Source organism: Homalodisca vitripennis, chromosome 5 (genome assembly GCF_021130785.1).
Source record: "Homalodisca vitripennis isolate AUS2020 chromosome 5, UT_GWSS_2.1, whole genome shotgun sequence".
Taxonomy (NCBI): Eukaryota; Metazoa; Arthropoda; class Insecta; order Hemiptera; family Cicadellidae; genus Homalodisca; species Homalodisca vitripennis.
The window spans coordinates 101,123,022-101,148,494 of NC_060211.1; the positions used below are offsets into that span (position 1 = coordinate 101,123,022).

Genomic DNA, 25,473 nt, shown 5'->3' on the forward strand with positions numbered 1-25,473 from the left:
CAAGGAAAACATTTGTTCCTTAATTGAGTCTTCTAGTCGAAGCCTCTTCTTTAATTATAAGTATTTATTACATAGTGGTTACGGAAACCACACGTCACAATTTTGTTACCTCTCAAATTTGTATGTCTAAGGAGCTAAATTCTACAGTTGTCAGAAAGTTAAGGTTATCATGTGAACAGGACATGACAAAAAGCTTAAGGTTGAGATTAGCTGTATAATTTAAAGTACTTTTAGTTAGGAAGTCAAACAGTTTAGTATTTCGTACCGAGGTTATGTTCTAATATTGATTTAAAATGCCTCGCGTATCTATAAATTACACACCCTGAAACTTGAATTAGAACATTTGCAAACTCATTATACTCATATCATATATTCCAACCAGCAAATTAATCAGAAAGAAAACTCTTGCAATTTACATAATTGCTTGTACTATAATCTGATTGCCTGTATTATACGTAGCGAGTCTATACTATTCAGTATTCAGTATTCTAACTAAACAGTAACAGTACAGTTTAAGGTAGATTTAAAATAATTAAATGACATTTTATTTAATATGTATGAGTGATCACATTTATAAATTTATATTTGCAGATAGTTTATGTGCGGAAAACAAATTGCAATGCTGTTCAAATTGCCTCAATAACTCGTACTTAGTAATTTGAAGCTTCTTTACCATTCTTGCAAAATCATCAACTTGGAAAGAGTTTGTACGATTATGACTACAACATTAAATCTGAAATAACTGTTAAAATTACCTTACAACTCAATGTTTTGTAATATCTGTTCAAAGGCGAATAAAATGACATTACCAAACAAATTCATAAATTGCATTTTTTTTGCGTTTCTTAATTGCTTAATGCAATTTTTGAATGGTCTGGTTTTGGAAAATATTTTGATATATGGGCCTTTGCTAAAACATTTGATACATTATTAATATTATTTGAATAGTCCAGGGTTGTATGATCTAATGACTGTTTAGGAATAATTGAATTTAATATTAGTTATATTAATAAATAATAGTTTAGTTATTACAAGTCAAAATCACCTTTAGTTTAATCAATAGCCCATTGTAAGTTTTATAAGGACTGAAATAAAATGGGTATTAAAATTTACCCAAAAGTAACGTCTAAACTAAAATATGTTTATGTAATGATAGTATGTAACAGGTAAAAGATATATATATATATGTAATATTTCCGTCATTTCCGTGTAACATTTACTCATTTACAAGTAGTTTAGTCTGTAGGGTAAACTTAATACAGGTTTTGTGTTTTTTGTTACTACTCATTTGTTGATTATTAATTTGTTACTTCTTGTTTTATTTAATATTGTTTTAGATGATTTATGATAAATTGTATTATTATTTTAGGTTGTATTGCGATTTTAACGGGTATTTACATGTACGTACATAATACATATTCTACATTAAAATATTTTGGAGGAGGATTTGTTTGTATACACGACGATACTAAAGCACGTCGCAATAAAGTAGTCTAGGAGGTGGTCTGGCTTCTACTCGGTGTTGTTAGAACATATCGTTCTGTACTTATGCTGTATTTATGTACTCTCTCACCAGAAGAATGAAAGAATTAAGTTGAGATTTTCCCGCAGATTAACATGCACTATCTGCACGTAATGACGGGAAAGATTGCAAAGTAGGGAGGAAGCTCCGCACAGGTGACGGTGGCGGTATTCAGGAGGCCTTGGCAGGAGAAGAGGGGATGCCCAGGAGGGACAGGCAGCAGTCGCAGCACTTCCACTACTTCAACAGTTGAGTGCGGCTTTCTCCTCAGTTACAAGGTAATCTTCCAGCTCTTTATTTGGCTTTTATTGACATCCATTATGACATACATTCATCACGTAGGTCTCCACCTTAAAGAGTCCAGTTTAGAGACTCGGATTTATATAAAGACTCTTAAAATATTTTTACTCCTATTTAGCTAAATTATGATAAGCTTATCATAACCTTAAGGATATATTCACAAAAGCATTTAAAACCCATTGTCCTGATAACAGAGATATAATTTAACTATTTCATTTGCAATTCCTTTTAATGATATATATATATATATATATATATATATATATATATATATATATATATATATATATATATATATAAATTATTGGGCCATTGAATAGCCTTAGGTATTAAAACATGTCTATCATTTCAACACAAGGTACACTTTTCCATAACACATGTCCAGTATTACGAATTAAAATTGAGGTTAAATGGATATTTCATAACAGAGCATTGTTACTTTTTTTTATGGCCTAATAGCGCACAATGATGTATACATTTAAATAAACTAACATGCCGATACAAATAAAACTTGTATATTTATTTAGACAATAAGATATGAGTGATAGCGAAAGTCTTTTTGAAGTCTCTAAAACTATTGGTTATTATAATACCTTCCATGCATGGTTACCACAGCTTAGGAACCCCTGAGGATTAAACTGAATTAAAATAAAGTAAACCAATACCATGTAGTATCGGAGGATCCGACAGAACATAACGAACGTTACCAACAAATCCAGCAAAGTAACTGCATCACATGGGTTAATACGTAACGTGATAAAATGTAATATCATTCTAGGTACTCAATTTGTTAATACATTTGTTTATTCCGCGATTTTCCCATTGCCGTCATGGTTACCTGTAAGGACAAAGTAAAAATGTTTAATTTCTTTTTTGCATTGAATTTTGACCTTCTGACCCCAAAGGCAATAGCCTCAAATCTACTGGACCTTTCACTTAAGAGTGATGAGAGTTATCGCAAGGACGGAGAGACAGACAAATAAACAAACTGGCAGACAACATCACGACTTTAAGAAGGCTCTATTGTGTCTCTAAATAAACAATTATGTCATCAATCAATTGATGTTTAACTAACTGATTATTCTGATAAAATAACTAATGTAAAATCGTTTAAATAATTTTTCTAAAAATTACGAGTTATATTAAAAAAAGGTATTTTAGGAAATGAAAAGTAACATAATGAGGCTATTACAATAAATATTACACATTAATGTGATGTAAATTACTGAATATCTGTTTTATACTACTTTTGGATATACAGAGTTAACTAACACACAGAACAAATTGCTGTCGTTCGCTAAGAAAACACATCAAAACGTTAAAATTTATGTTTGGTTGAATGATTCAACTACGAATTTTAATGGTGCTGAAACCGTTATAAAATTGTTTTATCGCCCTTAATATGTGAATAACTTTTACAACCTACTAACATTTACCCGCGGCTTCGCAAGCAATATCCTACTGAAAAACAGGTTCATCGTGGGCAAATTTCCTTTAAATGGCGTATTCTAAACACTTCTGAGTTAGATGATAAATACTGAAAAATACTCTTATTTTCTGATCCATTTTATATTTAAGTTTAATGAAAAGTGTTTTCGGGCCCTCAAGTCTGAGAGTGAAACAGTTTTTATAAGTACAGTGAATTAATTAGAAGTTTTCTCCAATATTTCAGGATAAACGATTTCAGAAACGATTGAACTATTTTAGGCCAGCGCGGATGCATCCTAAAGTCGAAGTTCTCAGCTGTTCAGTAACTCATGATGTAATGATTAACGGGGCTGTCATTTTGAAACGGAAGTTGATTTTGCATTCGTGTCTCGATCAAGAATATATACATGTACACAGGTCTGAGATACCTATTTCGAGCAAAAGTGTATACCTTTGGCTATTGTATTTGATTCCGGTCTAAGGTATTTCTGGCGTCATAGTTGAGTTTGTCTAAAAGGCCTATTTCAGTCAAAAACAACTATGATTTGTTTTATAAGATTTGTCTTTAAATCTGTATCAGTTAAATAGTAACTTTGTTTTTGGTACCTGAATTACACTAATTATCAAACAACACTCCATACTTAATATTTGGTAACATTTACAATTAAAAGTATAGTTTTACTAAAACTTCATACTTTACTACCTAGATAACCTGCATGTTCATCAGTGATTATTGTTAAGTTTACTTTATGCTTTAAATAATAAACGTAAATAAATTTAAAATTACACTTAAATTAATTAAGCATATGATGTCACACTATAACGATTAAAAAGGAAAGTGTGTTGCAAAAACACATTTATTATGTGCTCATTAATCCAAAAAGGGAGTTTTCAATACCAGTGGGGCGTAGCTATATTGAAAATGGGAATAGGCGTATGTGTTAACCAGGGACCCTAAGAATGTACATATAAACATTTCAATACTTATGTCCAGTAGTTCTAACGTGATTGACTAATATACCCTCGAACACACATACAGACACTATTAGATTGAGCAAACAGTGTTCATTGCTATGCAGACGAAGAAGGTTCACTAGAACTCATCACTTGAACTGATGACGCTGTTGGTACTACATTAGTGGCGGAGTCACTGACCCCTAGAGCACCAAGTACTAGGCACCAAGCTGTAGTTAGGCAATTCGCGGAAACGTATAATCAACGTGCAAGCCATAAAACCGTTGCCTCACGTGACAGTAGACGGTTGGGAAAGAGCCTGGAGTCTGGACACGGCCGCCGCTCCAGAGCTCGTGTTATTGGTCGCAATGGCAGGATAATAAACTGGAGCACTCATAATTATTATATTTTATCTACGATTCGTTTATCCACAGCTGTTCTGAGCTCCATAACATCTCCATTGTTATAAGTTGTTTTTAAGTTGAAAGTATGATGTGGCAGAATTTGTCATACATTCATTAACAAAAAAGTAACAAGTAAAGAAACTTGTAATTGTGATAATAGTGAAAAATAGTGTTTAATTGATTTTGTATTACTATTAGTTAGAATTAAATGTTAACACAATGAGGAAGGCAAAAAATAGATTCATATTCTACGAACTTGAACTAAACACTTAACTTCTACAGCGTATTAGAAATAACTCATTCAATGGAATAGATTGAGGCAAGTGAGCACTCGAACTGTCCTTTGTGGAGTGAGAGACTCAGATGGTAGGTATCTAAACGATAACAAAGAAGTTACGAAACGAGCCCTAGCGTCGGACCTCAAAACTAATTTAAATAATCCCCGGATCTCAGTACACCTCGTCCGTATGAATGATTTATCTCATGTGTAACTAAAATTCAATAAAAGATATTACCAGGTTAGAATTCAAACTGCCTGGTTAGCATTCAAACTGGGTATTTATATGACGTTAAAATAATGAACCAATATTGTCTCGTCTTGTTTATTTCATAAATTGTAAAGAGTGCCACGGCACATGCAGTAGCGCATGGAACGTTTGCATTATACGAGGGCGGTTTGATAAGCCAGTGACTTTTTGAATTTCCTTCGCAGTAACTTTAAATGCACCAATGCTGCAGTCAGCTCTATCAGTGGACAACTTTCTAATTTTGAGCAAGCTGCGTCGTGCAGTTGGTGTTTCATAGCCGTTCAAAGTAGACAATTTTCACGAAAATGGAAAATAAGTGAATTTTGTGTGCTGATTATGTAAAAAGTTCATCACTGACATTAAGGAAAGACTTGATGAATACTACGGGGACTCGGTACCTTCAATTCCGATGGTTAAGAAGTGGTTTACAGATTTCCGTTGTGGTCGTATCAGCACTAGTGAACGTTCAGGTCGCCCAAAAGAAGTGATCACGCCGAAAATCGTCGATAATATCCATGGAATGATATTGGACGATCGGAGGATGAAAGTGCGTGGATTGGCTCATACATGCTGTAGGTATCTCAACTGAATGGGTACATCACATTTTACACGAATATTTGGATGAAAAAACTCTCCGAGAGATGGGTGCCGCAATTGCTCACACTCGACCATAAGCGCAACCGTGTGACCACTTTAGCGATGTTCAGTCGTAATCTGGTCGAGTTTTAGAGCCGTTCTGTAACTGAGACGAAACATGGATCCATCACAACATGCCAGATACCAAGAAACAATCGAAATAGCGGTTGCCAGGGGTGAACGTGGACCAACGGAGGCCAAGGTGAGTCTGTTAGCCAACAAGGACATGGCCACAGTTTTTTTAGGATGCATGGGGTATCATTCACATCGATTAACTTGAGAAGGGTAAAACGATCACCAGCAAATATTATTCATAGTTTTCGGAAAGATTCCACGTTGATTTGAAGAAAAAAGGGTCGCATTTGGCGAAGAAGAAAGTGCTATTCCACCAATGCACGTGTGTATAGCCTACTTGTCTAGTCACGATGGCAAAAATTCATGAATTGGGCTACCGCATCCGGCATATTCTTCAGATGTAGCCCCCTGCGACTATTTCCTGTTTCCAAACAAAAAGATTTGGGTTGAATGAAGAAGTCATTACTGAAACAAACGCCTATTTTGAGAGTCTTGAGAAAACCTATTATTTAGAGGGAATAAAATAATTAGAAAAAAGGCTGGATCAATAAAATGTTGATTTGTCGAAAAATTGTTTTATTCCAAAAGTCACTAACTTATCACACCTCCTTCGTAATACAAACATTGGAGGCTGAAGGCAGAGCCTGACACCTGACACAATTGTAACGTTAATTACTACTATCTACGATTATTTTTGTCACATCCTTTGTTGGATTTTTTGTACGATATTTTTAGGAACATCCTGCATATATCATTTTAGAAAGAATATCAACATAAAAGTATATTATGGTAAAACAGTTAATTAAATTACTATTTATTATTTAAAACTGTTTTGTTTTAAAATACAATTTTGTTTTAAACCGTACTGAACTCACCGTATGTTATATTTGTATATAAAGCTAAGGAGTACGCCAGACAACGCGTTACTTAATAGGCTTTCCCAAGAAAAGAATAGTGATGCGTCCCAAGAAGAGTCAAGTCTCGTACTTCCATTTGTAGAAATTAAATTTTACGCAATAATTTAAAGTATATTTCTAAATTCTTTCTCGAGCTATTCCCTTTGAGGAAAAGGCATTGCTAACGTTATGTTACATCTCGTGGAGAGAAATGCACCACCATCGAACTTCTAACCTGTGCAGGCAACAATTCAATTCGTTCTTGAGTGATAGGTTTCACTAGCGTTCAGCCAAATCTCATAGAGAGACATAAACTATCAACAAACTAAATCTTGCCTTTGCATAAAGTTTAATGCAAAATATTAAGTCTATAATATTCGTTGATTCTTATGTTATTAACTCCAATAGAGAATACCTTCAATAAATAAATTGTAAAAATTATTACATATCCCAGTATTTTACGTATACAAACTATTATCTGTTTGTTTCCACTATATCCCTGTATTACCAATATTATTACTAGTGCTAACAGAACAATGACCCAAATTACATTCAAGGTAATGTTGCATTACTGTATTCCCACTAAAACGCTGGTGTAATGTAATGTAATAACCCGGTCGAGTTGTATGTGGGTATACGAGGCCAGCCACCTCAGCTGTGTTGTCCTTGACAGTTATATGAATTAGTTCGTTATACAAGATCCATCATTTTCTTCTCTTTTTCATCTGATTATAATCAGATTTATTATAAATGTAGCCTCGAAAAGGGCTTGATATAAGTAAAAAAGCCTTTTACCACTTTTGTAGATTTTATTTGTACAATGTACATTTTGTATTCAAAGAATCCATCATCATATACTTGTAAGTTAAGGTTTTTAAGGCTTATTATTGCCTACTTATAATCTGTTTGTTAAAATTATTTCACATTGACAATTGCAATGTGTAAATGTTGTGTTTTGTGGATAATCAGGCCAGGTTAATGCAGGTATTGTAACGTTGGTACTCGTAGTTTGTTAATCAATTGTTCATGTTTACAGTTATTAGTGACTTTTTACAGCAAACAAAGTTTCATATTCCAATTCATCGTTCAACAAATTTTAATAAGTCCTTTAATGTTCATGCTTGTCGCATTTGGAACGCTTTCCTTGATGATATCAGATGTATTGAGGACCGTGCTCGCTTCGGGGCGAGGGTTAGGGGCTTGCTGCTGGGAGGCTTGTGGTGGTGACAGGTGGTGCTGCTTGTGGTCATGTGGTCAATCGGTGTGATAGAGCGATTGAATGTTTCTTGCTTCTTGTTCTTCATGTTGTTTTTATCATAAAATGTATAAAGTTTTTCTTTTATATTTTAAGTATTCATTTAAATATATAGATTTTTAATTTAAGATCATTTAATTCTGTATAGGCCAAGCATTTTTGTTTTTTTCTATTTAAAGAATAAGGTGATAATTCACCACAATTGTATATTAAACTAATGTAAATTTACTGTATACAATATGAGGTTGAGTGGTAGAGAGGGCCTTATAGTCCTAACTCCGCCTCTTTAATAACGGAAGTTTCTCGATTGCTATGGCTATGTTTTGAGTCGAAGATTTCAGTTCGACTTTCACTCCAAACATTTAATATGTGACTATGTAAACGCGAGTACCAAGTATTTAAAATAAATTTACATACAAAATAAATGTTCTGAAAATATCCATTGCATGTAAAAAAACGAAACAGTTAACTAATTTTAAAGTTGGCTTGTATTTGCAATAAATAAGTACACTATATTTAATGTTCGTATGCTTTAAATTATTTCCAATATAGTTTGTAGCAACAGGTAATTCTAGGTATTTCTGCATTAAAAGCATTATAAGCTTTAACAACAATATCTTACTTTAGACATATCTAATGATCATTGGAAATACACAGGTATGATGATAAAAACAACTTTGCTCAACAAATCAGTAACACAGTATGTAAGCAGGAAACTGAAATAGAGGTTTTATAGCCATAAAATTGTTGTTGACGCTATGACGTGGCACATGGCGGCGCAGAGCAGTAACTATCAGCTGACGATCAGATGATTCAACACCTGGAACTTTCACATCTATGCTGTAACAGCTGACAACCATTGTGGTCCTTGTAACCTACAGCAAGTGTGTCAGTGTGGCAGGAAATCCGCGTTTGTCTTCTGTATCATGTCTTCAGTAGGCTATCTAATCATTTACAAAGTATTCTATTTAAATATATTTTATAAAAAATTTAATATTTTATTAATAATAACAGTGCATTGAAGAAAACGAAAAAAGCTGTGTGTTACGCGAGGTCAATAGCATGTTCAAAAACAAGAAAACAGGTCGAAGGAGTGTCCTTGCGGCACGCCACAATTAGCCTTGTGTTGTATAGACCTGTATTTACGTGATGGCCACAAATTACGAGCTTACTGCTTAGTTTGGTTTCACCAGTTGGGGCGTTCACCAGTCTGCTGATGAAGCAGAAGAGAAATTCAGTAACCTCAGTGACTGAGGGAAAAATTGTATTTATTTAGAAAGTAAATCGAAGTGTTATGAGTTCTAGAATGCTTAATATGCTTAACCTCAGCCCAATAAGACATGCTATTAAGGCGTGTAATACTTCTGTAAGTTTAAAGGTCTATTAGCATTCAGGCTATCTGTAAGTAGTTACTTACAGATACAATTACCGCCATAGCCTACATTATCTAATTGCATTGGCTTCATATAATCATCTGCCATTGGGCATTATATATTTTTTAATTTTCTCAATATAAGTTTTAAGATTAAAACTCAAAATACGACAGAAAATACTGTCTGCCTGAAATACAATTTTGTAGCTTAATTACTGCCATAAAACGCCAAGTATCTTCATCAGAAGAAATTTTTTCGGTAGTTTTTTAGGCTGAAGCTCAACACCTAAATAATAGTATAATCTAACAATATCAAGAAATATATCCGATTCGATTACAATTTTTCAATACATGTAGCATATTACATATAATACATACCTTTATTCTTGTCAGATTCATTCCCTTATATTCCTATTCTTATGCAATCAAACAAAACATATGATGAATGGAAATAATAGTCTTGTACATTTATTGATTTAAAAATTACAATAACATTATTATCGTTTTATCAAGCTACCCTCTTCAATAACATACCTTATACCAAAAGTTGTGGTCATCCACAGACGCAGACCTGTTTTTTTGCATTGGCATAGGCATTCATTATTCACGTGACAACTCGGAAATCCCGCAGCCTCACGGCCAGTAGGTTGGCAACACTGCCAGTAATTTGTGATGATTGCCTGTGTTCGTTAGCCGGTAATTTTGATGCCACGGTTAAGATATATAGACCCAATTATAAATCAGCTGCGTGACTGTGATGCGTTGCTTATTCTGCATCATAATTAGAAGATGAATTCAATCATTTAAATTTTCAAACATGTTCTTAAACAGATAAAATTTATTCAAATTGGAAGCTTTAGCGTGTGTCCGACACAGCAATAAGTAATGATTTTTTTTACCGATGACCTTGAACTTCTACGCTTATTGCAATGTAAAATCGCCAAGCACCATACGATCCATGGGAGCTTATACGAATAGCTTCCATAGACGCCGAGATGAGGCTGAAAAGAGTGAAACTCCTTATCCCTTTCATTGCCAACATCCGGAAACCAAACGTTTAAACACTGCACATACAGTGCTAGCAGCGTCCTTTTCGTAGACGATTTCCAAAAACGTTATAGGGTACACTGGAGGTCGCATTAGCTGGTAGTTAAAATGCAAATCGTTTTTAGAAAAAAACATTTTATAGGTAGATAATTACTTTTATATAGAAAAATCCCACAGTGCTGTTACCTCTTTATTTCTGTTAAATGGTTGGAATTCTGACTTCTAAAAACGTTAAAATTTTGAAGAAGGTTTATCCATTTTATTAGTCTGTAAGTTTGACACGTGTATTTTTAGTTTATAAATAAATGCTTAAGCCCAATGTCGAATTATCTTTCAAGAAACTATTTGTTATCTTTACTTCGAGTTTTGTATATTTTACACCTTATTTTCAAGTTAAAGGTTTGACCTTATGTTAATACTTTGTTAATAAACTGTACTTTTTAGTATTCTGTTTTTGAGAAGGGTATTTTAAATTTATAAATTCCCAAGTATGAAATAAATCCTCATAAAACCTTCGACATAAATGTTCTACTTTAAGAATTTTTATACAAATTAATAAAGGTTTTATTAAAAATAACAGTGGATTAATAAGGTGTTAAAACTGTGTGTTCTATGTTCTTTTTTTATAGCTTTAATTGTAGAAGAAATATTTAGTTTACATATTCTTTATTTTGTAAGAAGTATTCTTTTATTTTAAAAACTTAAAAAACTTATTTTATTTTAGCGTTGAACATTTTAATTTATCTATTACTATACTTGATAGAAAAACTAATTTAACGTTATATTATCATAAATATCAATTATATTTATGTTTATGTAAAACGAATTGGAACAGGCTGTAAACAAATCACCTGGAATAGAAAGGGATGACGTTATTAATATATCACTGATTGATACTAAGAATACAAGTACTCTACTTCAGTAGCCTAACGCAAGAATGCTAATACTTTTTAATTATTTGTTCTTATGTTTGTATACTGAGAGTTGTGTCTGGTTCTTCGTTGAATACACCGATGCACAAAGTAAGGTACGGCACAAAGTTAAGCGCATCGTGTTTGACGGTTTGAATATTAAACATTGATTAAAAGCCTGTAATGAAATGACCTTGAGTTTTACCCGATAAGAAAAAAAAATGTACATTTCAAACACTTTTACACCCTTAATTATTAGGTCATAAAATTATGAAACATAAACCATTTTAAAGTTACGATTAGTACAGTTTAATAAAAGTGCTTGCCTCCCCGAGTATGTCCAATTTTTATTATTGTTTACTACACCGTGTTAGGAATATTCAAGGTTAGTTGCGCATTAATTCAAAGTAAGTGTTCCAAACCGGTCTGTTTCGTAACCCTTGTTTGATTAATTAAGTTGTTCTTTACTCGTTACAAGTTTCTCTACAGTATTGTTTCTTTTTATCATAGGAATCGCAAAATACAAATATAAATAACTGCACGAAATGTATAAGTCGTGTAGATTTCTAAACGTTTTAAAACTAGTATAAATTCGTATAATGTATGAAAATGTATGGTCTCTACCATTACAAAAATGTTCAAAAAATGAAGCTATACGTTAACTAATAAAAAAAAACTCGATGGAATACAATGACATATTTTATCATTAAATTATTGTTATTTAGGTTTTAGGGAATCTGAAGGTTGTGTTCACGTTTCTACGAAAATCTAAAATAAACATAATTTGGAGAAAAATTCCTTAACATGATTGGTTTTGTAAACTTTTGCTACTTCTACGAGTACATAATCAATTAATGAAAATTAAAATTCTTATAACTATGAGAAATAAACCATTAAAGACCCGGAAGCTGTACATGCTTTTGCACTTGTAGTATTGACAATAATGTCGTATATTTTTGACATTTCGTCTTTTATTTATTTAAAAAATATAAGTAAAAGTAAAAGTAAAGTAAAGAATGTCTTATTTTACCAGGCGAAGTTAGGGCTAAGAAGCCCTCTCTAACACTTAACCTGGTAAGTAACTATAAGTAAATATATGTATGACAAATAACGCTGATTTACATGGAGACCATTACGATGTTAATAATTCTTCAAAAAGATGAAGAGGCCCTCTCACAAAAATGAATCTACTTGTAAGTAACTAAGTAAGAAATACAGGTGGCGTGCTGTATAAAGAATTCATTGCAAGTGCCAAAAATAAATACAATTGTTATTGATATTCGATGGAGAGTCAGAATCCATTGTCTAGCACGAAAGGTTGGAGTTTATTGCAAACAAAGTTTTAGGTTATTATTATCAACACAGAGTTAAGTGTATGAATATATTAATAACTTTCATACAAAGTTCAAGTGTGTACTTCTGATGATGGATTTCATGATCATAATGGGATTGGACATCTTGTTGACTTCTTCTCCACCAGCCCTGCTAGATTTCGAGAAGAAATCATCAAATTAGTATATGGCACTCTATAATTCTGTTTCAACTATACCTATTTTCTGTTTTTACTCGCCTTTTTTTAATAGTACTTTGTTATATATTATAGTCTTTGCATTGAAATTGTTCGATATTGTTGTTGTATTTTATAGTTTATTGATTATTTCATGTACATGTATGTAATGGTATTGTAAAAGTGGCGATTGCCGTGGAAATAAATAAAATAAAAAAATAAAATAAAAATAAAATATAATAATAATTGTTAGAATGATTTAATAAATTTACCACATTTAGTATGTTAAATGCAGGTATCACTTGTCACAACTGGTAATCGCTTTATCAATGGGCCGATAAAACCTTTGAAACGTAACATTAAACATTATTTAAACATTCTTTCTACTTTGCAACTGTTGTCAAAAGCATAGACATTCTATATAGGCGTCGTCACGGACTTGGCGACTGAGACAGTTCCTTTGTAATAGACTGATAAAAACTAGGAAATACAGCTTTTAAAAGCCATGCTACTCCTCTGCTGTTAAAAGCCTACCCAACGAATATAGGCGCGCCGAGGCGCGGCGACTGACCCCACAGACCTGAAGATGTCCAAGTCACCAGCTAAACAGGATTCTCCACGGGCCAAGGTCAACTTTTTGCCAGTTTCTAGAGAACCATTTACCTGTCATCTAAATTCTACACTAATGTAAGGCTCGCCACATCGCTGCGCCATGGAGCTAAATAAAAACAGCAACTTAGTTCCCATAGAACAAACGATACCGGATTTGGTTACCGGTGCCTTACTGAACTATCAGAGTAAGCGGCACGAAATGGACCTTGACTAAGATTATAATTGTGGATGGTTAAGGAACGATAAATACGAAGAAAAATTGTAAATATCGTACAACTGTACTTGGGAATATCGTACAACTGTACTTGGGAATATCGTACAACTGTACTTGGCAATATCGTACAACTGTACTTGGCAATATCGGACAACTGTACTTGGGAATATCGTACAACTGTACTTGGGAATATCGTACAACTGTACTTGGCAATATCGTACAACTGTACTTGGGAATATCGTACAACTGTACTTGGGAATATCGTACAACTGTACTTGGGAATATCGGACAACTGTACTTGGCAATATCGTACAACTGTACTTGGCAATATCGTACAACTGTACTTGGGAATATCGGACAACTGTACTTGGCAATATCGTACAACTTTACTTGGCAATATCGTACAACTGTACTTGGGAATATCGGACAACTGTACTTGGCAATATCGGACAACTGTACTTGGCAATATCGTACAACTGTACTTGGCAATATCGTACAACTGTACTTGGCAATATCGTACAACTGTACTTGGGAATATCGTACAACTGTACTTGGGAATATCGTACAACTGTACTTGGGAATATCGTACAACTGTACTTGGCAATATCGTACAACTGTACTTGGCAATATCGTACAACTGTACTTGGCAATATCGTACAACTGTACTTGGGAATATCGTAGTTTGATTGGGCGGAAGAGATGATGCTGCAGTTACCTACATATCAGACATCTCTTCGCTATATTTTGGCTTTAAGACACTTTTAATGACAAATACTCTTTATATTCTGGTTTAAACTTATTAGGGGTGAAAATTACAAAATAGAATGATGTGTCTAATAATATCAAACTATCCAATATTCAAAAACTTTAAAAAATCCATTTTAATCATTCATTAAACGTTCTATTTTATTTATTCAATAATTATTTATATTAATATGCTTACGAAGAAATCAGTGAATTCAAATAGATTTTTCACTGTTTATTCCTGGTGCTATATGGTGGACAGGACTACTAGTGCATTCTAGGTGTGATGGGATGAACTCACTAGACTTGGAGCAAACGAAGTACGTTCTACTGTATTCCATTGTACCTTATTTTGCTGAAAGTGGAATTTAATTTACGAATAAATTGTATGAAAACCAGCAAATAAAGTCTCATTCAAAAATCAATATTTTGAAGCAAGTTGCCTACCATAAAGAGATAATTTGAGATATATACAGCTAAATTAAACGTAAAGAAATTTGAACTGAAAACTAAACCTGAGCGCTTTTCTTAGTTTAATAAATAAGTAATTCTCATTACGTTTTATTATTGCCCCACCAAGATTTGATTCCTAAATTTGGCTATTAAAGCTAATATAAAATTAATAAGCATTACAAGACGTCGCATCGTTTACACTCATAGTCAAAATCCTGAATTAGTTTAAACAAATTTATATATCAAGTACGAAAGTGTAACACGTGTGAATTGGAAAGCAGTAATACCAGATGAAGATTCTTGGGTACACTTTATCTTCTCTGTATGAAGTACATGATCTTCGGAGTATAACATTATTGATATGTACTAATCCATGTGTATTATTTATATTTACAAAATATTAAAAAATCTGGCTGTATTGTCTACTACTTAATTGTATTCAGTACTCTTGTGCATAATTAATTACGGAGTGCTTGACATTTCTGGAGGATATCGAGGAGTGACTATAACGAACTAAATGTGTTGTATAAATCGAGTAATGTGTTTAAACGTTTGGGGAGGTCAATATTCTCATCCTGGAGACACGAAAATATAAAAACTGAAGTGAATGAATGCTATTTAAGACATTTCGTACACTCCACCAAATACCAATTTCCAGCTGATCTTTAAAGAATTAGAGCATTCTAAACAAACACCTACTCACTCGATAAGATACACTTTACTATTGGATTGAATTAAATGTTTTCTGTAACATGAGAAGCTCATCGTGTTACGCAGTCAAAGTATTTCTAAGTGGTAACTTGTGTTGCAGATGATGTACGCTGGGAGACAGATAACGTTAGCCACCCTGGTCCTGGTTGTGGTGACGGTCCACGTGAGTGCGCTGCCCAACCACCTCAAGGCGGTTGTCATCGACACAGAACCGGATCTTGTACGTACTCTATGTAACCTTGGATACTCCGCGAGGTGGAAGGAAATTCTCCAGGGCTCAGTAGGGACCAATTAGACAGCTGTTTATTGATCAAAATCGCGTCACACCCTTGAGGCCCTAGGGTATATCCTATAACCTAGAAAATCGTACCACTAATTCCGATCTTATCTGAGAGTGCTTTTAACAATCGATAAGCAATGAGGATGAATGCCATAACGACGACTTTAACGGTTAGAATGAATAGGTAATAGAGATATTCCTTTAGATTAGGTTTACCTTCTCTATTTAGGAAGGTGTTTCACCTATTAGGGTACCGTTTTTAAAAGTAATAACTAACCAACAAGTAAAAAAATTGTTATTTATAATATATTGTTTTGCTCGTATTATGTACAAAGTAAGATGTACGCTACACCACGTGTTGTAAACAAGCTTAGCTGAGGTTGCATGCAAAATTTCAGATCTACATCTTATTTAATTCTGGAGATGTTCTACGGACAGATAAACATTTGACACATAAATAACACATTACGTAACTCATTCTTGTAGAAACAAAGTTTCAGGCAAAATTTAAAGTCTACATATAAAATCTTTCTTGACATATCTTGTAAGTCTCACTATAGGTAAGTCTCACACCGTACAAGACCAATTGTGGTGTGTGTTAATATTAAACATTCAGTTTTAGGTGGCTGTTTCATTAAATAAACCAATGTCGACATTGTCCCATATACAATGTCCATTTAGATAACAATAAATAAATTAAAAACTTTATTTTACGAAGGAAGATTTCCGCAGTTACATTTGTGCATTGATAAAAACACGTGGAACAATTTTAATTTATAATTTCATTATTAGCACATAATATGCCTATAAGTACAAGGCCCATATATTTTTAAATTATTTAGTGTTATTAAAATATATTTAGATACCTTTCATTTTACAAATTTAATAACTATTCAATATTTTTATTTAAAAATTCTTAAATATTTTTAAAAATCGTCCAATTTTTTAAATTCCAGGTTTTTAATATATATATACTTAATCTAACTATAATTTTAAACATTAAAAAAATTACTTTAAACTTGTAAATACGATTTAAAAGACTATTAAATATTTATTGTTATTGAAATTAAGGTCTAAAGGTTTTATAGCTCTTTTGGCTCAAGGCATATTAGTCACTCTACAATGATAATAGTCCAGCTGTGGGAATTTTATTTTATAGCCCCACGTTGGTCCCGCTTCCACGATGAAGTTCAGCATCGGCGGGTTTAATAATTGTTGTAAACTGCCCCATACTTTGTATGCCATATGTTGCGGTTCAGCAAAGTTCAGCCATATGACGTTGATCCTAATGTGGTGATGATTAGATGGATGCCCGATGTTGGTTGAGTTATTTGACTCACGTTGTCTATTGACGTAGTTCCTAGTTTTCAAAGTGAGGTTATGTTAACTGGTACACGTGGTCACTGCTTACGTTGAAAACCAATGTCATTGAATTTAGTTAATAGTTTAAGTTAACTGCATGTAATTGTTTGGATTTTTGTAAAATGTTATAAATATGATGAGTAGATTACTTGATTTTGATATTTCTTTCATATACATTTATTTTATGTATTTCCAAGTAATTACAATCACCAATTTAATTTACTTGAACATGTGACTCTGATGACTAGTGTAATGCATGTTCGTTCACAAAATAATTATTAGTATAAAGTAGATTCACATATTAACCGCAATAAATTATATAATTTGCAACTGGCACTTCACAAATTTAATCATAATACATTTTTTTAATTAAACATGTGCTCTCTAGCATGAGAACCACCACCACGCGTAATTTCTCTGTAAAATCAATGAAGCCAGAAGGAGAAAAACAATCCGCTACACCTGAAAGGGTGAGCCCTTCAGCCTCCAACCCAAACTAACACGTTTTAACTTAATTCCCAGCAGGGATCACTTCTGGCTGGTTTATACCTCCCACTTGAACCTACCACTGGGCATAACAAAACCCGATGTGTCACTTAAATCTGAGCAACCTCATGGATGTCCAGGAGCGGCACATCACTAACTGCAAATGTCTAGATTCTGGGTTGCAAGGGTAATTCGATAAATCCAGTCTACTGCGGGAGATGACTGTTGGATAATGCTTTATTTTAAAGATAACGGCCACTTAAAGTGACCTTTACACTTGTGCCGGCAAAGTGTATCATTCAACGTTTGAAAACATATCAATAAGTATACTAAAGTTACCCTCCAATAATGTGTTTCCTTCTAAAATTTGTTAAATTGCAATTCATTTGTAGGTTCCTGTCAAAAAGGCCACGGTGGTTTCAGCATCTTTTGGCGGGTACTCAGCCAAGGCGGGATTGGGAGGTTCAGGCAGCACTGGAGGGTTATTTGCTGCCGCCGACTCGCCCCATGGGAGCGCCAGCGCGGGATTGGGAGGTTCAGGCACCACGGGAGGGCTGTTCGCTAACGCCGACTCGCCCCATGGGAGCGCCAGCGCTGGCCTCGGTGGCTCAGTGGCCTCAAGCTCGGCCACAGGTGGCCTGGGGGCTGCAGCCACAACCGGAGATGTCGACGTCCACCATAAACCCACAGGTGGCCACAAGCCCGTCCAGTACGGCCCGGGACTCTTCGACAACATATTTAATGTGAGATTTTGCAATTACTTACTGTACGGTACCTATAAAGGCCGTGATAAAATTATCACTATGTCGCATTTTCATCATGTATTAGTCATGTTTCAAATGGGATCCTCCCATTCTAAGGAGAAGGGTCAGGTGTATATACGAGATGCCTTTCATACACCACCCTTAGTGTTGGTAAGTGGAACTTCCCCAAACAATCCTAAGAGAAAAATTCCAGTTGTTGTTTTATCTTTACAGTGATTATCTTTTTAAGGACAGATTTATTGAATATTTTAGAAAAAAATTTATCACAGAAATTTACATTGACTTGTTTTTTCTTGCTTGAAAACACGATTTAGATAGTGGTTAGACATAAAAAGTGACATATCCTGAGTTTTTGTAAAACTAATTTTTGTTTCAGATCCCTATATCTGTGCTGCAAGCTGTCAACACTTATCTGAACAACAGAGGTCAGTTCGTTTGTAATTAACTCACCATTATTTTGATTAGCAGACTGTAATTACTGTCTGTACGCTTCACGTGTAAATCCCAGCTCGCTACGCTCACACATTTCCTTGGGATTTCCTACGGGAATTGGCCTTCCTTTATTCAATTTGGGTGCCATGACGTCAGGAATTCTATGTTAACCAGATTTTGGACCCATTATAAATGCATATGTTATAATTTCAAAAATTTCACAAAGAGGAAATGAACTATACCATTCAAAGCAATACAAATTTGTAATAGTAAGAATTGAAAACGACCTAATAATTATTAATGAACAACAAAATAAGAAATACAATTATTTATTTAATTAAAATAACATTTAGTTTTACATATTACGCATACTTATTCCATTGTATAAAGTCTGAATAATATATTATATTTCAAGTTGACGTAATGTACATTTAGAATATTAAAAATCCATCTTAGCTGTTTTCTCACCATATATGCGATATGATAAAACAGGAATTTACTTACGTCAATATTTTATTCCCACTCCTCTCCCAACCAAAAACACCCTTAAAGCAAGCCCCATGTATTAGTATTATTCATGCAGTGGAAATAATCTGAATATAACATAATTACTATAGTAATCTATGCTTTACAGCAATTTCATAATGTTTGAATTTTCGTGTTGGTAATTTAAAAAATGATTTAAAATTACATTGGCGACACATGAACGTAATTTGGCTCACATATATCTCTCTATTGGGAAGTGCCCAAACACCTCCATTGTTTCTAACGATTATTTGTAATCAGTCTTATGATTCTGGGTTAAGAGGAAATCGAAATGTTTACGAGCTTTTTTATTCATGGTGGTGATTAACAGCTAGTTGATGACTTGAACAAGAAACGTGATTCAAAACGACGTTTCTATGCACGCTCATTGTATCGCAGAACTAAGCTTATTATTATTATTAGTATTATACCTAAGCTTATTATTATTATCACTTTGTACAGTTCTGGTTCTTAATTAATTCGTATCCAGGACCAGTAACAAAGCCGATACACAGGAGGAGAGGTCACCAGCCGCGCCATCCTGTCGTCTACAAGACTGTGTGACTCCTGAGCAAGCTAGCCCTGCGGTCCCTGACAGTCCAGTACCGGAAGCCGCAGTTGTAGCTCACAAGTCCGCTGGAGCAGAGGCTGGAGGAGTAGCCACTGGAATAGTGGCTGAAGGAGCCACTGGAGCTGCTGGAGCCCACCAAGGTCACAGGCCTATCGTAATCCAAAAGAGGGTCAACTATGATGACATCTTCAATGTAAGATCAATTGTTTAAGATATGTTTTACAAAATGTATCTTAATTTACATCTATGGACATATTAAACAAATAACTGGTACGCAATAATGAAGTACGAGTAACATCGCGCAGGCAACCAAACAGAAAATTTGTTTGTACTGCTCTTTAGCAGTACACAGGGTGTCCCATAACTCACTGATCATATTATTGCTCAGGTCAAGGCTACATACTTCCGGCGCTTAAATTACCATGTCTGTCTGTCTGTTTTACAAAAAAAATCTTAAAACCTAATAAATTAAATCCTATCAAATTTGGGCCAAATGTTTTAGTGTAACAAGGTCAGTTATTAAAAAAAGACATGATATTATCTGTAATATTAAAATGGCAGCCAATAAAACTTTTATAATTTGAATATCTCAAAAACCATCAATTTTACTAAAGGATTAAAAGAATCACATCGTTTAGGGAATTGTGTCACAAATCTAATGACACCAATATAAATTAAAAGGAATAATAAATTACTGATTTAGACATGGCGCACATTGATGTTCTCAGCGAATAGCCAACAATACAAAAACTGATAAACGGTAGTACCACAAATATCTTATGCTTTTGTTGCTTTTTGTGTTTTATGACGCAAAAGAATTTATATACAATATATATATATATATATATATATATATATATATATATATATATATATGTTTCAGGCCCACTAAGGATAGTGTAGAGCAAATATTAGACATGCAATAAATTTATTTTAAGATCTGACGTTTTACGACTTATTTGACATATTACACACTACAACATAACTGGAAACGTTGTTTAAATTACTTCAAACATTATTTAACCTCGATTATTTCCCTGGTACATATTTCTAAATTTTGTCTTCGGGTAATGTAATGCGTAGCTAGCTCGTTATGCAGAAGTAATGACGAATGTGAAACACGGTCCTAGTTCACCTGCTTACCATCATCTCATTGACTGTACTGACGGGGGTCAGCTGATCTTAAATACTGTCAAACCCCTTCTCGAAAGGAACCACTGACCACAGTCCTGAGTAACGTGTGGTAGGTGTCATCCCTCACACCAAGATAGTGCAGATACATTTATTAACAGGGGAATCTGTCTCTCCAATCCGATACAAGTAGGACCGGTTATAGCCGTGCCCAGAAGGAAACTGGATCACGAAAAACCTGATTTCCCCATGCGCAACCACAGACTCTGATGAGGCGTGCAGTCTAGTATCGCTTTTTCATCTCGATCTCCCACGATGTTTACCAGTCGTCAAACGCGCTACCAATGCAGTTTCTCAGCCAACTTCGTCCTTTCTTCGATAAACTGACTCGACGGGTCGGATGACTCACATCAGACTCCTAAGCATGCACTTCCTTCTTCAGGTTTTGCGTCGAGCAGCCCAGTTCAAGAGGACGGAAGTTACCACCTGAATGAGAAAGCAGCCGATTCTCACCCAATCAAAGCCGTTCCCCCTTCCGTGATTCTTTATCGTTACTTTAGCTAGATTTGTAGCCCATATTGTAGAAATATTTAACATATCCGAGAATTGAAAGGAAGATTCCCTATCTCAGTACAATTCGTTGAAGAAGATATCGGTGTTTTTTTTTTTTTTTTTTTTTTTTTTTTTGGATCTTACAGGATAGCAGTTGGTTGGCTATTGCTATTCTACCTGTGCCATAGTTATCTGGTTTTGAATCATTCGGATGCAGATTCAACCTTCACAAGAGCATCCCTAAAAACTCAGCACTTACCTAACCAGCAGCGTGTTACACTGACCTGATCCAAACTCCTCTCGGTACAAAGAACGCAGTTAAAATACCCTACGAGTGCTGTACTGTGCTAATGCATTTAAAACATTCGTTGCTACAATCAGGGGCTTTGCATATTCAAAGTATCCGGAAAACAGACAACTGTAACTACGCTGCACTACAGCCCTTTGTCTGACTCTGCAGCTCGCCCATCTAATTTTAAATATATGCTTCTTCAGATGTTGAGCAGAAAATTCGCATTATTGGTGACAACCGACAACCGACACTCGACTTATCCTGCTACTCCCCGTAGAAACTAAGAATTTAAGATCCTTAACCATTGATCTATGAGGTCAATCCTGACAGCATCATCAACTTGTCTGAGGTAATGAAGACAGTTGAGGTTCCTTATCTCCAGCGTCTCCCTGAGCTCAAGGTTCCTAAAAAAGTATCCCCAAGAAGAGTTCTCAGTGATTCTTCAAATAGGTCAGTACCGTCTCCTGATTTCTGGCAGCCAGATCAGGTCTGCTGAACAGATGTCACCTTTATCACGGAGACTTACCTTGTGTGGGCCTGATCAAAAATTCTTTCCGCCATTATTATTTCTGCTTCTCTGCCTCAAAAGTCCTCAGTCAGAGGTCTCAACAGATTCATTCTTCTCGGCATCTCTCCAAACTCGCATTTTATTTTCTTCCGAGAACGAAGTAGCCGGAAATTATGTTCATTGTCTCTTGCAGCTCAAGTACCGCATTCTTAATTGATGTCATGGTATTGACATCATTCCTACATAGCGACTTTATCATTTCCAGAATTGCCTGTACATCTGAAAATCATATGAGATTCATCTCCTCGACTGTGCTAGTGCCTCACAAAAGGGTTCAGTCAGTCTTGTCTGTCACAAGACAGGCGGGAACGGTTGAAAAGATTAATTTTCTTCATTTTACACGAAATTTATTTCTAAATATATTTATTCATATTTTGAAGTTGTCAGCGCTTCGTGCGAAAAGGGGTAAATCGGATTGGTTTGCGAGTTTGGAACCAGGTCAAAAGATTTGATTTCCGGAGCTAGGTTCTATCAGTAGTAATACAATGGTGTTTGACTGTGTGTTACTCATCACAGTAAAAAATACTGAACTGATTGTACTGAAATTATATACGGAAATTCTTAGGGTCCCTGGTTAACATATTATATGCCTATTATCAGAAGATAGAAAAATGTGCTTTCACCTTTCAAGTCAAGAATAATTAGTAAAATTAATTAATACACATTTAAGCAGGCGACAATGAATATTTGGTGTCATTCGTCTGTCAGCTACACTTGACAGGTATCATATTATTTAATTAACTATTGTAAAATTATACATTACATAGTTTATTACAGTACATCATAAGTGTGGTAACTAAAAAGCTAAGGACTTCGATTTTAGTCTTCCTTTAGACTTAAAATATCTCCTCTAAAAAAAGTTCCATTATTACTGAAACCGTAGGAACTATTCAATAAATATCATAAAATACTGAAAAGAAATTCGAAGAATTTCAGAGGCACTTATGAAAAAAGCTTCTCTCTCCGACTTCAGGACCCCATATTAAACGTATATATCTAAAATGGATCGAGAGATTGGAATATCTTTCACTTATTATTACGTATCTCACGGTTATTTGGAATACCATTTAAAAAGAATATGTTCATGGTGACCTGTTTTTCAAAATGAAATTGCATATGAAGCCTCTGGTAACTGCTAGGCTTTTATACAGATTCTTCATAAAATATGTTCTTTTTGTTTTGTGTAATCTTTAAACTAATACTGCTTAATTTTTTTAACTTAATTGCATTCTTATATATCCAATCAATTCATCCACCTCCTTTCTCCAAAAATATTAAAACAATTATCTTGCTGTTTAGTACTTACCTTATTTAGTAGTTTACCTTTCTGTTTTTATTCGTAAACATGCAGTAAGTTTGACTTGAAAGCTTCCTACAAATTATAACATTAAGATTTTAGAAAAGATTATTTTCCACCTTGTTTATTTACATAAATAAGGAAATCGATAAATACATGTTGAGATTCTAGAAAACCTTGATTTCAATAACAGCTTAAAGTTATTTATAGGACTCTAAATTCTGGCATTAATTTTTTAACAAATACTTCCACCATAATTGTTTCAACACTGATATGTGTTCAAAAACTTTAAAGGTATTCAGAATAAATATGGCTAGTTAATTGTAATAAATTCTATTTCCAGGATTAAGCGAAACTTAAAAATGCACGATCTGTTATAATAACTGCTGATATAAACTCATACATTTTCTACAATAACTAAGAAACTGGTTCTTTCAGATCCCAATATCAGCGTTAAAGTCAGTGAACCAGCTGTTAAACCACGGGAGGAAGTAAACACCTTAAAGAGGTAGCCTGTGGAAGTGACAGTACCACCATGCGCGGCTCCACTCGCAGTTTGGTGTCAGCACTCATTCTACTTTACAAATTATCTTTATTTATTAAAAAAAATTATAAGTTCATATTGTGTTTTAATTTATAGCAATTCACCTATAAGTGTACGAGTCATGTAATACAACTATTTTGTATTAACGTTCTTAATAGAAAATTTCAATAAAATTTATAAACTGTAAACAAAATAATAGTAAAAAATGTTTTGTAAGGTACACTGTATAAAGGAGAATTTTTTGGAGCATTTTTGCACAAAGGAGCAAAACTGAACATATAAAATACAGAGAGACCGAAAATACAAGGAGCATCTTAGATGTCAACAGTTTTTAGAGAACAGGTAGTTTCCATTGCTAAGGGCTCCTAAAGGTCTGGCTACCTGAGATAAATCATGTTAGCAGAGACCAAAAGACACGTGAGGTCATAGCTGGTGAGATTTGTAACTCATTCTGACAAGGTGTCACTAAATGGAGGTAAGATTTAGTGGCATATGGTTGCTAGTTATTACCCATTAATTTAAGCCATTGAGCTCTAAAGGCTGGAGATTTCTACATACGAAGAAATCACACTAGCTAAGGGTTCCAACATACCACGTAGTACGGAGTGACACAACCCAGATATTAGATTTGGCGATCTTAATAAACCAGATACTCCTAGAAGTCGTGGCTTCACATAAGCAAAAATCTTTCAAAGCTTCCAGGAGATATATAGAACTGCAGTCATGTGCCTATCAGAGACCGACATTTTTGACAAAGAGAATCTAGTGGCAGATGCCGCCAAAATCAAGAAATCTATAACAGAAGCCATTAAAAAGTATATGGACTGATCAAATGATTTTAGAATCTAGGTTTTATTGGATGTCTAAGTAATCAGAGAAAGCCATAATAACAGGCTCTTCCAATTACTATTTAGTCTCAGAGACCACATTGCTTCTAGACCGTGTGTTAGTGTAGAAGTGAGCGGAGTTCAGAGACAGAACGTGCCCATAGACACGATAGCTTACAATATGTCTGATACATACGTATTTTTGGGAAGACCGAATGCTTCAGGGATCAGAAACCAATCAGAAACTGGGTCTACAAGTGTCCAATTTATCAAA

General features: G+C 34.3%; 1 protein-coding gene across 1 annotated transcript; it reads left to right on the plus strand.

The window, feature by feature from the left end:
- The first annotated feature begins 1,642 nt into the window (after positions 1-1,642).
- LOC124362566 lies at positions 1,643-24,448 on the plus strand. Its single transcript, XM_046817185.1, has 6 exons — positions 1,643-1,800; positions 15,669-15,788; positions 18,089-18,439; positions 18,837-18,885; positions 19,908-20,181; positions 24,267-24,448. Exons 2-5 carry the CDS (start codon positions 15,669-15,671, stop codon positions 19,979-19,981), a joined length of 594 nt encoding a protein of 197 aa, XP_046673141.1. The 5' UTR covers positions 1,643-1,800; the 3' UTR covers positions 19,982-20,181; positions 24,267-24,448.
- Positions 24,449-25,473: the final 1,025 nt, after the last annotated feature.

Coding starts and splice junctions, on each gene's coding strand:
- LOC124362566 (XM_046817185.1), top strand. CDS start 15,669: ATGATGTACGCTGGGAGACAGATAACGTTAGCCACCCTGGTCCTGGTT. Junction 15,789..18,088: donor TCGACACAGAACCGGATCTT/GTACGTACTCTA, acceptor ATTCATTTGTAG/GTTCCTGTCAAAAAGGCCAC. Junction 18,440..18,836: donor TCTTCGACAACATATTTAAT/GTGAGATTTTGC, acceptor TTTTTGTTTCAG/ATCCCTATATCTGTGCTGCA.